Source organism: Lactuca virosa, chromosome 3 (genome assembly GCF_052849685.1).
Source record: "Lactuca virosa cultivar CGN04683 chromosome 3, Lactuca_virosa_CGN04683_v6, whole genome shotgun sequence".
Classification (NCBI taxonomy): Eukaryota; Viridiplantae; Streptophyta; class Magnoliopsida; order Asterales; family Asteraceae; genus Lactuca; species Lactuca virosa.
The window spans coordinates 62,372,084-62,389,054 of record NC_136428.1 but is presented as its reverse complement, the minus strand read 5'-3'; the positions used below and the strand labels follow the sequence as shown (position 1 = coordinate 62,389,054).

The 16,971-nt window shown below is 38.5% G+C and overlaps 2 protein-coding genes across 3 annotated transcripts; one reads left to right on the top strand and one right to left on the bottom strand.

Annotated features, from left to right (window-relative positions):
- The first annotated feature begins 7,794 nt into the window (after nucleotides 1-7,794).
- LOC145165833 (uncharacterized) lies at nucleotides 7,795-9,461 on the top strand. 2 transcript variants are annotated; one of them, XM_079084738.1, is made up of 2 exons: nucleotides 7,795-7,974; nucleotides 8,488-9,461. In XM_079084738.1, exon 2 carries the CDS (start codon nucleotides 8,497-8,499, stop codon nucleotides 9,406-9,408), a length of 912 nt encoding a protein of 303 aa, XP_078940864.1. In that variant the 5' UTR covers nucleotides 7,795-7,974; nucleotides 8,488-8,496; the 3' UTR covers nucleotides 9,409-9,461. The 2 variants fall into 2 exon arrangements, with proteins under 2 accessions (XP_078940864.1, XP_078940863.1); XM_079084737.1 differs by lacking the exon at nucleotides 7,795-7,974 and adding an exon at nucleotides 7,982-8,370.
- A 1,112-nt stretch (nucleotides 9,462-10,573) lies between these two features.
- LOC145165832 (F-box protein SKIP14-like) lies at nucleotides 10,574-13,326 on the bottom strand. The gene has a single exon (XM_079084736.1). The coding sequence runs from the start codon at nucleotides 12,533-12,535 to the stop codon at nucleotides 11,252-11,254; it is 1,284 nt and encodes a 427-aa protein (XP_078940862.1). The 5' UTR covers nucleotides 12,536-13,326; the 3' UTR covers nucleotides 10,574-11,251.
- Between the last annotated feature and the right edge of the window lie 3,645 nt (nucleotides 13,327-16,971).

Genomic DNA, 16,971 nt, shown 5'->3' with positions numbered 1-16,971 from the left:
CCTGGTGGCCGGACCAGGGGCGAGAATGGGGTCTCAACGATGATCGGGAACCGTTATATTTTGAGTTAGGGAGGGGTTGTCGCAAATCGGAAGGATAGAGGTGTAACGCATGCATAGATTCGTGGAACATGGGTCATGAGTTGAGTATCAGATTGGATATGAGCGGTTCCAGTCCTGCTATCGAACTAGACTCTCGAGCTTGAGTTTGGCTCTATTTGTGTATTGGGTAGGCATGATGAGATTCCGGATTTTCAGCTGGATTTCATTTTGAGTGGTAATGGTTTCCATCTCATGTTTTTAGACCTGAGTGGGTCGGCTCGTTGGTTTGGGAAGGACCACGGGACGCATGGAACTAGTAAGTGGTAGACGACAGAGGTCGGAGGTGAGGCGACTTTAGATGGGTTGTAGTATTCACTTGGGGTAAAAGTGAACTTCGTGACTTTGTGCGTCATATGATGGGTTGAGATAGCTATTGTTAAAAGGAAGTCTGTAAAGTCGTTTTATTGGGTGTGCAAGGGGTAGCCTTTGGAGATTCAACTGTTGGGTCGGGAGCTGACCTGGTACTCAGTGTTGGAAGGGACACTTGAGAGGGAGTTGGGACTTATGATTGCAGATATTAGAGGATAATTCCGACCGGGAATGGTCATTCTTCTAGAGTCTGAGGACAGAGTATTGAGGTTCATTCTTCAGAAGGGTTCTAATAGCGGTACCGATGTTTGGTCCTTGGTGAAATGTGACCCTTCCATTCATTTTGAGTTACGATCTGGATCGATTAGTATGTCAGTCGTGAGTGACCAGCAACCAATTATTGGTCAACGACTTGTTCCTATCAGCCGAAACAAGATAATCAGAGTTGGAAGTATTTATCAGGGTATGTTATTCGATGAGTGATTAACATGATGATATAATGCATGGGCAGTCTATCGGGGAGACAGACCACTATAGTTTTCAGGTTCTGGAGAGCCAGAGTTGGCACTGCAATGGTATAGGGGTCCGTCCTTCTTCGGGTTGAAAGTTCCTGTTTGGTTTCGGGTGTCTTGGGAGGGAGATCGTTGTATGATATTAGATTTTCCGGTGGTGCTTCTCGGGTGTTTGTTTTGATCGATGTGTTGTTAAAGACCGATTTCGAGGGCGAAATCTAATTCAAGTGGGGGAGAATTGTAACACCCCGATTCCTGGATGTGGGACTTGAGGATTTTGTGCAAGTTGAAGGGCCTACTCGACGAGTTGGTTGGCCCAACTCGTCATGTAGGAGTTGATCTGGACGCGCGAGTTATGAAGCCTACTCGTCGAGTTAGAGAGTTGTACTCAACGAGTTGAGGATGTTTAGAGAAAACCCTAATTATTCGGGTTTGCACCCTATTTAAAGGACTTTAAATCCTTTACCCCGCCTCCCTCGTCACCCTATCACATCCAGAGAGAAACCCTAGTGAGCTAGCCCATATTTTGAGTGTGTGAAGCCAAAAGTGTGCATCCTTGGAGGAAGCTTGAAGAGTGAAGAGCTTGGAACAAGAAGGAGTCTTTAGATACATCATTCATATAGTTGTAGCATCTATTTAGAGGTAAAAAGTCCTTACCTTGGCTTACCATTTCTTAGATCTCTTATTGTGTGAGTTTATGGGTATTTTGGTGCAAAATGAGGGCCATTTTCGGGTTGAGCTTGTCCAGGGGAGTAGTTGCAGATCTGGACTCCTCTAAGCCCTCATGTACATTAAGTCTCCAGCTTTATGAAGCTTTGACCCTTCTTCATGTCCTAAACCCCTTCTTGAGCATAGTTTTGGGTATTATAGCCTTGTGAGGCCTTGCATGATCGTAAAGTTAGCAACTTTACGTGGTAACTCCATGCTAGGAGGTTAGATCTGGAGTTTGGAGCACTGGAATCGACTGAAATGAGAATTGGCTAGAGAACTCGACGAGTTGGACATCTAACTCGACGAGTTGAGAGGGTTTTACCCGTCTGTGGATTTAGAGTGAACTCGACAAGTTATTGGGACAACTCGACGAGTAGTTGGGGTTTTCCCGGTCTTCTGGAAACTGTGCTGATTCGACGAGTTGGTGAGACAACTCGGCGAGTTGACCCGAGTTTTCCCGATTTTTCCTTAAAACATAGGGAACTTGACGAGTTGCATAGATGCACTCGACGAGTTGAGTCAACATGGACTGTTGACTTGAGTGTTGACTCCCGTGGACTTTTAGGGTTTGGCCAAAATGTGAACTTGGGAGATCAAGGAGAGGTAGAATGGTCCTTCACCCTTTTTGGAGATTTAGCAAAGGAGTTGGCATAAAAGTTTAAAGTTATTGATAAATTGTTAATTAGAGGTGATTGTGATATATGTAGGCGGAGTCTAGACCTGCAGTTTGAGTACAAGACATATCTGCTTTACTTACGAGGTGAGTCTTCTCACTATACTTGCCTGAGTGGTAATATTGTGTGACCGGAGGGTCTTATATGTTTGTACTGAGTTATGTGATATCATGCATTTGTCTTTGTGATTTATGTTGTATATTATTCTGTGTTTTATTGGTTAGGACCGGAGGGTCCAACCCGAGTTGTGAGACCGGAGGGTCCTCACTGGAACACATGGATCGGAGGGTCCTTATCGAGATATAGCCATGAGAGGCTAACTATTTGCGTGTGGTATTTTGGGGAACTCACTAAGCTTCGTGCTTACCGTGTTGTGTGATATGTGTTTTAGGTACTTCTCATGATTGCGGGAAGGCGCCGGCTTGACTGTACACACCAATTAGAGATCATTATTTGAGGATTTTGGGATTTTATCAAACATTTGCTGACTTGTATTCTGACAATTTATACTTTTTGTGGTTTTTGGGAAATGTGATATCGAGTTTATGAGATTTTAAAAATGAAAAATTTGTCTGGAAATTTACAGTGTTACAACAGAGGAGGTGTGGGTGGAATCCTAGGAGAGCCTAGGAAGTATTTTGTGCGGTTGCTTCGCTGTTGAGCAGGTTTCAGGAGTATTTTGTAAGTAGGTCTTGGAGGACCCGAGATGATTCTTGAGGAAAGTATGGATATGCGTGGAAGGTAGTATTAGGCCTGTAGTACTTGAAACACAGCATCCATACTCGAATCAAGGAGGGTTTCGGGGATTATAAGGGTTGGTCGGGAAAGATAGCATGGTTGGATACCATGATTCGCGGCAGTGTTTATGTTCCTGTTAATCTTTTGGTTGTAGCTGCTTAGGCATGTAGATGGATTTGGTAAGTGTTTTGAGCCCCAATGGAGTTATTGATTTGGGTTGTTTGGTGCAGAGCTAATGAGCTTTGGTTGAGGCCTCAGAGGTTTTGCTAGAGGTCGGGTATTCGAATCGCGGGACTCAAGAAGGGGACAATGATTATGATTTGCTTGGGTTTTGCAACTGGAAGTGGATTGGAATGTTGTTATCTATGTCAAGGGTTATGACCTTTCAATTTTTATGGGTTCAGAGAAGGAGTGAGCATGCTCGTAACTTCCAGAGTCAGGAAAGGGTAATACATGCTTATGCTGGTTTGAGTTATGATTTGGTTTCAACACCGGTGGGTGGTAGTTAAAGCCCTAAGTGGGGGATAACTGGGATTCTCGGGTTGAGTATTTTAGTCGTTGAGGGAATTTCCAGTTCTTTGTTTGGATTACAGTTTTCGAATTAGTTGGGCAGATGTTGATCGGTGGATCTTTTCCAGAAGCGGGTATGTTCGGTCCCATGTGAGTCTTGATTCTCTGGGTTAAGTGTCAATGTGTCCTTGACCACTGGTCGCAGGGTTCATCATTCAGCAGAGGTTCTCTTGAAAGTTTAATTGTATCAGCTGAAATTCAGTGGTCGGGCCAATCTGTCATCAAGTCCAGTATGTTCTATGTTCCTTTGGTCTTCAGGTATGTTTACCCTCGATGATGGAGTGGGGAACTCGGTTCATAACAGACTCAGGTTTTGGTAACCTTCAGGACCACCATGGAATTCTTCTCGAGCTAGTTGCATAATGAATCCGTTTAGTCTCAACCAAGTATGGGATCTTGTTTCGACTGATCGTGAGGATGTTTTTTGTTATTGATTGGGGTATTATTTCGATTATCTCTGGTGTTTCTTCTCTCTTGGGAATAGATTATGGGTTCCCCAAGGATGTGCATGGTGGTTTTTCACGTGAGTTGGGCAAGATAGCATTGGATCCCTTGGTTCAAATTATGTGCATGGTCCTTTTGAGTTATATCCTTCGAGTTAGACCAAGAGTGTAGTCGTTATCCTATTCGCGGGTCGTGTGTGGCCATGTTTTCGTAAGGTTTTGTTTTGGTAGCTGTTTTGTGGTGCTCGGTTGGCGTTGTAAGGGAGTTTATTAGGTCCCTTCAAAGCAATGGAATGAGGTGGGTATCTTCAAACCCGGAGTGCTGGGCGGATGATGCGATGACGACAAGGTTGGTGTGATATCGAGAGCATTCCAGTCATAGGCTGTGGGCCTAGTGATCATGATTGTTTATTCTTCAGTTGGTAGAATTTTCGGTGTTGACGCGCTAATGGGAGTCGGGCGAGTCACAAATCTATTGGTTAGATAAAGGGAGCAGTAAGGGTTGTGGGGAGTATCAATCAGGTATCAGAAAGTCTTTGTGGGAGGCATGCATTATAATTTTGGTTGTTCACAAGCTGTCCTTAGGGTTTGAATTTTTAAGTTGGAAATTGCTTATAAGGTCGCAAGTCATAAAGTTATTTATGAGTGTCTCGAGTGGATGTTCAGGTGGGGGTTACACATGAACTGACAGGAGTTGGATGTAACGCGAAAATTATTGGTTTGATCATCTTTGCTCAGCGAAGCGGTGATTGGTAATGGCATAATAGAGAGTCAAGGGTTGTTAAGGTTTTGGTACATCTTATGGTTTGGTTTTGGGTGAAGTTCGCAATCGGTATGTTTTGAGGATCCTTTTTGTATGTTCTGGTAGCGTCTTCAGTCAGGGACCGGGGACAAATTTATAATTGGATGTTCATCGGTTTTAGGGAAGGGTCTACAGGAAGATATTATGAGTCGCCATTTCCGAGGGGGCTTCTGGTGGAAAAATTGCATTGGGAATCGCGTGTGTATCCATGCAAGGTCCGTATTCAGAGAGATGTGGGTTAAGAAATCTGTATGTCAAGGTATTAGCTGGAGGGTTCAGGATTTAGCTTATGTGTTTGTGCTCTGGGATGGTTCTACCTGTGTGAAGGTCGGACAAGTGATGAGGCCTCAGGATTATAGTAGCATCGTTTTGGTCCATCAGTTAAGGAAATCAGCATTTCGTAGCCATTGTGTTTATGGAATTGTTATCATCAGGATGAGACTTCTCTCGAAGGAATATCTAATCCCTTTTGGTCGAGCGGAGGGATGTCGGCAGCAACAGTTGGTCTGCAATTATGTTTTCTAGTAAGAATCACAAGTGAGCAAGAGTTGAGTAGATAATTCGATGGATAAGTGAAGTGGATCTAGTAATGCATTCAGTATGGGTAGTCTATCGAGGAGTCAGACCACTTCGAGATATTAGGTTTCAAATAAAGTAGGTTGGGTTTGCTGCATGGGATTATGGATTCGTCTTCTTCGGGTTGGAAATTTTCTGTTGGGTTTGGGAACCTTAGGAAAGTCGTTGTATGTGCAAGGTTGTGGGTGTGTCCCTCAGGATATAGGGCAAGACGGGAATGGTAAGGAATGATTTCGAGGACGAAATCGAATTTAAGTGGGGGAGAGTTGTAACACCCCAGTTTTCAGGTATTTTCAAGTTCATCTCTTGGTTTTAAAGTATGTCATTGTGGTCCTTGTTTTGGAAGAAAGTAGTCACAAGAAGCTCTAGTGGCAAGATCGTGATTTTGGGAGAAGGAGTGGTACGCAGAGCGTACATGTGAGTGCGCTAAGCATACTAGGGTGTGCCCTAGTACGCTGGGTGTACTCACGTCCGAAAGAAACCCTAAGTTTTAGGGTTTAAGGGGTATTTAAGCATCCTTATGGTCATTTATCCTCACCTTTTCTGCCCCCAAAGCCTTAAAGTCGTTCTTGCAAAACCCTAACCCCCACTGAGTCTTGATGCTTTAATACACAATGCATCTAGCAACAAAATGCTACAAGTGTAAGAACATAGTTTTATGATTGAATAAATGCAAGCATGTCTTCTTTTCCCTTTATGGTCAACTTGAATAATTTATAAAAAGAAGAAGCTAGTTTTTCTATAAAAACTCTTCTAATTTTTATAACTTATAAAACATATAAATCCATATAAGACAAAAACTCCTTTTGGTCCAAAAAGATGTATATGACATAATAAATCATACCTTATGATATATTATGATATATTTTGATGGTTAGCATTGAAAATTAATATTTGCATGAAATAAATAATTCCCAATTAATTATAAGATATATATATATATATATATATATATATATATATATATATATATATATATAAAGAATCAAATTCTTATATATAATATATTTGCATCAAGTTGTTGTTAGTATGATCCTTTAGGATCATATATTATCAACCAATATCATCTTATAATGACTATTGGGCATATATATCTTTCAACATGCTTGAAGTTGTTTGATGATTTGACTTACATGAAGCATGCTTGAAGTTGTTTGATGAATTGACTTAAATGAAGCATGCTTGAAGGTGTTTGTGAACATTAATGGCCTACACATAAACAATCAAGAATTTGCATAATCATTCAATTAAAGTTAATTTACATGTAAGTTTGATGGTTTTTACCCTATTGGATGATTTTGCGCCTGTCCCCCCCAAAAAAACCTCACATGTTATGGGCAAATCGCAAATGCAACCTCTTTCTCTATGGCGCCCTAACTCATTAACCTTATACAAGAGCTCTTCAACATACAACAATTGTTGAAGGCTTTTCGAGTATTTCAGTCACTCGTAGTTTGTCATTTCTTTAATCCCCGTGAACAAACCTTAAGAACATAAGGCTAGGAAGTAGGAAAGCTCAAGTCAAAACAATGGTTTATGTTATTAATTCCGCTGCTGCTAATCAAATTACAACACCAATTCATAATCAAATTACAACACGCATTCATTAGGACCAACAACGTCTTCGGTAGCGATCCCAGCAACAAGGACAAGATTGTGTAATTGTAGGGTAAACATGGTTTCAAGAAAAGAGTTGAGTGGAAGTCGCTTTTGATGATGAACTTTTGTCTTAAAACTCAACAAGATTGAGTCAGTGGTGGTGGTAGTTGAGTTGGAGTGGGAGGAGAAGAAGCAGAATACAGGAGGGGGTGGGGGGATGTGTTGACGAAGGCAAAGGCTATGTCGGCATACAAGAGGGGTGGGGGAGAACCACCTTCTCTGGCGGTCGATCTATCCATTTGTGGTTGGTGGCGGCACATGGGTTGGTTCCGGCGGCTGGAGAAGGATGTTGGGGTGTTGGCGTGTTGTGGGTATAGGGTTGGGGTGGGGGTGGGTGCATTCGACATGGTGAATGAATTCATGAAAAAAAACCTCATAAATGGTCCATGTGGTTTGTAAAAGACAATTTTGCCATCAAATGTTTCGCACGAACGGAAGAAAATAGATGATGTTAGCCATGATGAACAGAGAGGAACCCAATAAGGGAAGTGAGTTCCCGTCCTTAGGATGGGGAAAACGAGGTCTCGACTGATGATAACTCCTATTCTAACTACAATTTTGAAAAATGATATATTGATTTTTTTCAAACTATAAAGACCATCGTTGTTGATATTAAAAATTAACAGAGACTAAACTTAACCACACGAACGATTTATAAATATTTGTATACAATAAATGAAAAAAAAAAATCAAGCCTTTCATAAAAATCAGGGGAAAGAGTCGGATTAGAAGGCTCCAACATGTAAATGGACTATTGAACCCCCTGTCTCTCTTCTTCGTTCAACAAAACTGATAATAAACCCTAGCAATCCATCACCAAAAAGATCAGGGTTTTACTACATATTGAACATTGCAAACCACCGGCCTCTAAATTGAATTGGGTATGTCTTCATCTTCATATTCTTATGCTAAAACAGGCTAGTCATCCATCTCTACCAAATTTTAGGGTTCCTGTATACTCAAAATATTGAAATTCTTATACTTGAGCAATACTTCAATGGGGTTTCTCATAAAGATTCATCTCAACTTTTGAAGCAATCGCAAGTTTCCCGTTTTAAAGTTTGTAGGGTTATTGAATTAATGAAGTTCCTATTATTGAGCAATAATTCTATATCAAAACAGTTTAGCCACCAGCTCTGCTTTTTACACTCTGTTAAAACTCAATTGGAGACCCTAATTTCTCCTCTTAACCGGAAAAGTTTCCATGGATTTTCCACATTATGCTTCATCTCAAATCTTCAAGCAACTCCAAGCTACTAATGTTAAACGTTTTTAGGGTTCGTATCCCTAAACTGACGAACCTCTTTATTTCTCTATTTACATATGTTTAAAATCTTGATTCACCTGTTTGATTTGGTTGTTAATTTCTATTAATCCGTTTCTCGTTTTTCTAGACTTCCAAAATGACCAACGCCTGTGTCACTAGACTGCACATACTTCCCAAGAGAATGAAATTCCAGTCCAATTTCGTCCGACCATTTCCCACCTGTGCATCACCACCATCAACCTCTCTACCCTACAACCCACAACAATGGGTAACTTTGACTTGTCAACTCACCCCATCAAACTCCCCTTCCCCTGCCCAACGTTCCAAAGAATGGTTTGCCCTCAGAAAAGACCGATTAACCACCAGCACCTTCAGCACTGCTCTGGGTTTATGGAAAGGCAAAAGAAGATCCGAACTTTGGCATGAAAAAGTCTTCCCTTTAGATACAGAATCAAACATCACACTCGCTTCAAAACAAGCCATGGAATGGGGTGTTGTGAATGAATCAATCGCCATTGAAAAATACAAAACAATAACCGGACGTGAAGTGAGTTCATTAGGGTTCGCGACACATTCGGAAGATAAATTCGATTGGATCGGTGCATCACCAGATGGGCTTCTCGGGTGTTTTCCAAATGCCGGGATTCTCGAAGTGAAATGCCCGTTTAACAAAGGGAAACCGGAATCAGCGATTCCGTGGTCGAGTATGCCGTTTTATTATATGCCTCAGATTCAGGGTCAGATGGAGGTTATGGATAGAGATTGGGTTGATTTGTATTGTTGGACGATAAATGGAAGTACGATTTTTCGTATATGTAGAGATCAAGATTACTGGAATTTGATACATGGTGTATTACGTGAGTTTTGGTGGGAAAATGTGATTCCGGCTAGGGAGGCTTTGGTGATGGGGAGTGAAGAGGAAGCTAAGAAATATGAACCGGGATCAACGCATAAGTTAACGGGATTGGTGATTCATAAGAGCTTGAAGTTGGCTGCTGAGTCGAAGCTTTTGTGTAGAGAAATTGCAGGGAATGTTGAATTTATGTAATCGGTTTGGGGGTATTTATTATTTATAATAAACTTATATTATATTCGTTTCTAGTATTTCTTGAACCCAAACACCACACAACAAGATTTTATGTTTTTTACACTAGAAACACAAATTCAAAATTTCAATTTCATTTTGTGTTGTGTTATGATCGACAGCCCCATTCCGAATAGGATTTTGGAGGCCAACACTTATCAGGACCCTATATCTAAGTCTCAATAGCAGCAATAAGGCTCGACGCATTTCAAACTCCACAACTCAACACATTCTCTATTTAACAACAAGACGGGGGACTGGGGGAGGGAAATAATGATCTTGGTAGGAATTAGGAAATATGGCAAAGCCCAGTTTGTCCGTATAAATAGTAACAGATGATGCATACATGTTCATGGGTTAAGGACTTAAGGTCATAATTAACACTAAAATTAAATTATAAAAACGAATTGTGAAAAAACATATAAAAATGAAGTAACAAAATAAAATTGTAAAAACTAATTATAAAAAAAATATATAAATGACCAAATTAGCACTATTTCAAAAGTTCAATGAACTTGCATAACAAAAAAAATTCAATGACCTTAGATTATAAAAAGTTATGGGGTTCTTGCGGATCATAACCATTTTGATAAAAATTAACAAATTTTAGTTACCTTTTAAAACCAGGATCATAACCATTTTGATAAAAATTAACAAATTTTAGTTACCTTTTAAAACCAAAAAGAAATCGAGTGACCAAATAATCATTTAAAATGTTTAATGATTAATTATGACCTTAATTCTATAAAAATCCTATATGCCCACATAAGCACAGCAAAATGAACGATGTTTTTGAAGCATTTGTGAATTATAGTTATCAAATGAATGATCAAATTTAGTTTCCATCCCCTTCTTTCTTACATGTAAAAAATACTTTGTCGTAAAACACTTTGTACATTTTATAAAGACAACCGATGTCTACCTTGAAAAAGCTTGACGTCACAAATACACTTTCGGCATCAATCAATTGATTTCGAGTTTGAGCACAAACAAAAGTATAATGAGTTGAGTTAGAGTACAGAAGGTAGCCACATACAACCACTTCATTTCAAATATATTGTATTATGAGCTTAAAACATGTATCTAGTCGAGTTTAAGTATATAAAATCTCGATTTGAGTCACAGTTGGTACACCACAAACATGACATTTTAACCATTAATAAAAACTTTTTTAACAAAAGAAAACATGGTACACACCACAAACATGACATTTTAACAATTAATACACTTTGTAACAAAAATAAAACAGGAAAACATCAAATGAAAATACAAGAGTCCAAAGAACAACGACATCGTATCTGAATCCACGTAAAGATCCAGCCAAACACCATAGACGGGTCAAAACCCAAAACCCATCACATGCAACATGCAGAATCAGATTAATACACGTGTAACCCAGGCAGTCAACACACCAATATCCGACCCGCTCCACCCACCCAACTCCACAACACGTGTCTACCCGTCATCAAACCATCACGAATCCTCATGGTCAAAACTTTGACCATTTACACACCTCCTTCCATTCCTCTCCATTATAACCGTTGAGATTTCACCAATTACACCCGTACCCGACAGCACCACGTCAACAAGAAGTCACATCCATTGCGCACGTGTTCTATCTATCTGACTTCTTTTTTAACTTTTCCTTTTCCAATTTTCTCATCACCCTTCAAGAAAAAAAAACGAAAACCCCAGGGGTCTTCCATAAACCAAACTAATATCCATTTCTAAAAGATGTTGAAGAGGACGAAAAACTCCACCACATAGGAGCAAGCAACGTCATACCGTCTGACGTGGAACTGGCACGTCAAAAAACATCAACATCCATCTGTTGCACCTTTTGACACCGTGGCATCTCCTTCAAGCACCCAGAACAAAGATACTCCAAAGAAAACGTTTCTTCGTATTCACTGTTATGCACACAACGACCACATTGAGCACATCGAGGTATGCAAATTATACAAGCCCTACATTGATCTTTCCCAAAACACCCTTCAGCTGGACAATCATACACAAGCCTCAAATTCTGACACCTTGGACATACTTCAACGTCTATATCACGTTCATCATCTGGTAGATACAAATTCCCACGATGATAATAATGAGGAAGATAATCATTTTTCTGAATGTTGTTGCTGTCATCACTACCCAACAAAAACTTCAACTCTTTGAAGTGCTCATATGTTATCCCATAAAACCCACCTGTTCTTATGTGTTTGATACCCGAAGTGCCACCTGTCCCTGACAACTTGAAAGCCTTCAAGTTATTCAAAATACCATCGATGCTTAATCTTGTACATCCAGGAACAGACAATTTCGTCAACTTTGGGTTGGTTTCCAAAACACGCTTCAATCCATCATCTGTGATTCTTGGACATTTTATGAGAGTTAAACATCTGAGGTTACCTTCTGATCTGTTGGTTAATTGGACAAGAATATCATCGGTGATCTTCTCACTTAATGGCTGATCAATGTGAATGGTTCTCCATAATAACGAATCGTTACGTATTGTAGAAGATAAAGTTTTACAAACACATTCGAGTAAAAGAAGATCTTTTGTTCCAAGATAAGTGAGAGCAAGAACAAACGCCTCATGAGGGTCTCCTCCTTCGTTATTGGATGTTGTGGCGTCTTCATCATCCATAAAACTAGCACCACCTTTATCATCAGGTGATTCATTGCTTGGAAACGATTGAAACCTCAGGGCACTGTTCCAGATCAGATTGAGACCTGCATATAATCTGTAATCTTCATTTGTGTTAGCAATGTTGTTTCTGACATATTGCACGTAGTCCACTTCAAAATCTTCAAGCCACCCGGTGATGGCTGTGAAAGTTGTGCTGATATCGATCTCCATACCAAATGGATCTGAAGGTAATAAGTCGATTATGTCTGTAGAAACTGGATCTGGTGAGCCACCAAAACGATCATGGATCTCTCCATTACCATGTCTAGGCTTCACGAAGCTTTCTCCCCCTCTGTCTGACATGCCTTCCACGACATACCCATTCACGATCCTCAAGGGTGAAATCAGATTGTCTTCGGATGTATGAGCAGGAAAAACTGGCCGCTGAGAATAGTTCAGAGCCATTTTGTGTACACCTAAAAGAAATTTATATTTTCCCGGAGACACGAAACTGAAAAAGGTACTTCAAAGGAAACCCCAGATTCAGCTAAATCGCCAAATCAAAATCAAAATCAAAACAGGAATATTTCGTGATCTTTTTTCTTCTGTAGATTTTTTTGCTTTTTTTTCTTTGTTTCGATGATTACAGATTCCCTAGACCTAGAAAAAGACGAACAAATCTCAGACAAGAAAACCCTCAATTTTGGGGGCAAACTAAAATAACGCACCGAAAAATCTCACGGAGTTTCTTGTTGGAACCACTACATATACGAATATATATCAACTACGAGATATTGAAAGAAGACCGCAGAAAGGAAAACCGAAAACGATAATCACTATACAATTAAAGAATCAATGAATAATAATGCCCTAGTATTCGAAATTAAGACCTAATCCACCTAACCAAAGAAGCAAATATAAAAGAATCAACGAGTGGAAGAATATGACCTGATTTATATCAGAAAACCTACGATTTTGCTCAGAACAAAGGCAATCGATAGAATTGAAAGGAACGATGGATAGGGTGTCGTCGTCTGTCGAGATAATCACAACGCTTTGAACGTCGGTCAATCGCCGTGAATGTGGAACACAACCGTTATGAGATAGTATGATAGATAACAAGAATCGAACGGAAATCCGATCCGAGTCGAGTCGAACGAATCTGTCGATGGGGTTTCAGGGGAGCGAGATGGACTTTTTAGAGAGAGAAGGGTTATCTCTAGAGAGAGAGTGTGGGGGAAGGGGGGAATATGGAAAAATGTATTACTACGACTAGAAGAGGATAAACCGACACGTGTCTGGCTGGTATAGTTTTACTGCTTCTTTCTCTGAAGGGAGCCGGGATTTTCTGACTATTTGCGGTGGGTTTTACCGGTGACCGGTTAAACAGAAGTGTGGTCAAACTCAAAGTTCTTTTTCTTGTTAAATTTAATATTAATATTATTCTCATGGTTGAAAACTTGCTTCGTGATGAAGAAATTTGATGGTGAAAGTTTATTCAAGTGTATGGATATGGATTACTTTGCAAAATAATTTTATGATACGAAATTATCGGAATTAGGTTATATTTATATACCTTCAATTAATTAAATATGAAAAATATGAAGAAAACAAAGACTTTGGTTAAAAAGATAAATAACATAATAATCTTTTTAAGTATATATTGAAAATATAATATTTAAATTACAGATAATCATATGTTAGGATAAATACCAAATATTAAACCAGATTATTTATAATTTAATTTGGAAATAATAATAAATTAAACATATTTTTGTTAATCATTTAAAAAAATATATATTCTAATTTTACCATTGGAAGTTTGTTATTCTTTTTTTAGAAACCGCTTCAAGTTTTTTCATTACTGAGTTGTGAAAAACAAACTGAATGTTATATTTTCCAGCTAAAGAGGGTTTAAAAAATTAAACTTTCAATAGTTAAATAGAAAAAAAATCTTCAAGTGATTAACCTTCTAAAGTATAATGGTTTTTATAATACAAAGTTTTATACAGTGATTTACGAAAAAAAAAACAAACTCTAGATAACAAGAAACTGATTGCTAAAAAAAACCTATAATGAATTTTACAGAATTTATCGAATTATAAATAATTAAAAAACCGGTTTAAACACCGTATTTCATTTTGTTCTAAAAAAAAAAAAAAAAAAAAAAAAAAAAACTCATGTTTCCAACATTATTTATTAAGTATTCATTTTTTTTTTCTATTTTTTGTGAACTGTGATATGTTTCTCAATAATCTAAAAGTATTTTTGTATAGAGGATATTTGTCAAAATTGTTTCAAATAATCATAATATGTTATTAAATTTTCACACTTTATTATTATGTTTCTAAGACTCCGCTCATGTAACATACCAAAAATGTTTTTTATTAAACAACACCTTTAGATGATATGTTTAGCGATGCCTACATGAAGAAAGCGTGGACTCTTAAATATGAAGTATTAAATGTAGGAAAATGGGCATTTATAGATATTGCACAGCATTTCATTGTTGGAGATGACAAAAGATTTCATATGAGACTAGGCATTTCTTTTTATTTATGCCCATATATGATTTGGCCCATTTTCTTCCTAAATCTAATATGCTCAGCCTTAACATGCATGTAGAGATGTACTTAACTTGGTAAGTGCTTACTAGTTGGTACATATCCCCAACCTATTTGCATAAGAACTAGTGTGATCTAGTCATTGTTACTACAAACATGGGTTATATGGAGCTATAAGAATGATATTACTTCGAACCAGGTCAATATGTGCAATGGTTCCATGTTTGGTTCGTTGGTAACTACTTCATTTTCATGGAATTCTGAATACAAATATCATCCAAAAACTACTTAGTTAAGTGCTTAGACATAAAATCAAGGCATCATAACTTGAATTTCACAATTAAATCAAATCACTTAACATTCGATTACATGCGTCTATTTCATCAATCATTCAATAACTAAATATAAGTAAAACCAAAAGAAGCAAATAATAGATGAAATTCCCAAAATTTTAAGTTCATAAGTGTGGAAATGGAATATCCCACTAAGAAACCAAATGCAACAATTAAACTTAACACAATCTCATCGTCAATTACGTCTTCTCCCTACTCGTGATTAGATAGAAGTAGTGTTACTCCAACAAGCTTACAATCCTTGAAATCTTGTTTCCTTGGAGTTCTTTTAGAACTTAGACTCAAATCTCGACGGAAACAAAAGAAAAAAAATCACCCAAAACGTTAGAGGTAGCTACCGGATGAAACGTATCTAACAAAGGACCTCAAGTGTAATTTTTATATTAGGTATAGGCAAAAATCACAGCTTAGAGAAATATAAACTCATGGTCATGACTTTCGAGGTTGTAAATTTCAAATGGTTGATGTTTTAAGTCATAGTTATTCTCAATTTCCCATAACACGATCAACTATTGATGTCTAGAATAACCAATTATATTAATTGAATAAACATATTAATATAGAACACAATAATATTGATCAAAACAATCGTACCAAGTATCTTAATTAATAACTTAAATAAATCCGTTTAGTGTTTTAGTATCCAAATAAAAAAATTACAAATTAAAATAAGCTACTAGTGTAATGAAATCCAATATGTAACACTCGATTCGAGGTATGAAATTGTTTCCGATTGTGTATGATCTCTTTTTTTGGCCACGACGTGGTGAAACCTCACCACGACGTGGCGATAAGCTTTTGGGCCGCAGGAGTTTAATGAACCACCACGACGTGGTGATTTTGCCACGGCGTGGTGGCGGCTGTTCGAGAAAACCCTAAAGTTTAAGGGTTGAGCCATATTTAAACTCCTTAACCTCTCATAACCTCCCTCCCATCAGCCTCCATCTCTCCAAATCACCCTTTGCAAACCCTAGATCCATTGTGTGAGTTTTTAGCCTTAAAGTGTGTGTGTTTGGTGCTTGTGAATGAAGAAGGTGGTGGAAGATCATATTGGGAGTCCAAAACAACGTAGGTCTAGGAGTTTATCTTCCTCAAGCATCTCAAGGAGGTATAAATTCTTCATCTTGATGAGGTAGTTGATAGATCTATGGATTTTGTCCACTTTTCTCTATGCCTTGTTGCTTTGAAAGGTTGAATCTCATAAAGTTTGCAACTTTATGAATCTTCAGGCCATTTGGAGCATTTGGCTCTTTGGATCTGATTTAGATTTGAGTTTTGAGGCCATACATGGAATCTTGGCCCTTTTGACCTAATTTGACCTAATAAGATGTAACATCCCGAGATTCAGGTACTTCTAAATTCATCCTTATGGTTTTATCATATGACATTTTAGTCCCTAAGTCCATGAGAATGAGCTTTAATGCCCTAGGATCAAGATGGTAATTTTGGGGCAGGAAGAGTACGCTAAGCGTACATGTGGGTACGCTAAGCGTACTAGGGCGCGCCCTAGTACGCTGAGCGTATACATATGTACGCTGGGCGTACACATATGTACGTTGGGCGTACTCATGGCCGAGAGAAACCCTAAGTTTTAGGGTTTGAGGGGTATTTAAGCATCTTTATGGCTCATTTACCCCCACTTTTTCAGCCTCCAAAGACTTTGAGTCGATTTTTGGCAAACCCTAGTCCTTTAAGATTGTTTTTGAGCTAAAAGTGTGTTCTTGGTGTGCTTAAGTTAAGGAAGAAGGAGTTGCATCAATGAGCTTAGACGTTGAAGCAAGCTTGTGGATATTGGGGCATTACCTTATTGGGAAGCTCCAGAAGGTAAAAAGTTTTCACCTTGATGTTTTGTTTGCTTGGATCTCATTTTGGTAGCTTTATGTTGTTATTCTTGTCCCAAAAGTCTCATTTCATGCATGTTTGGTATTAAGACATTTTGAGCTGTCCTTCCAGACCCTAGGAAGGGTCCTAAGCCATAAAAATG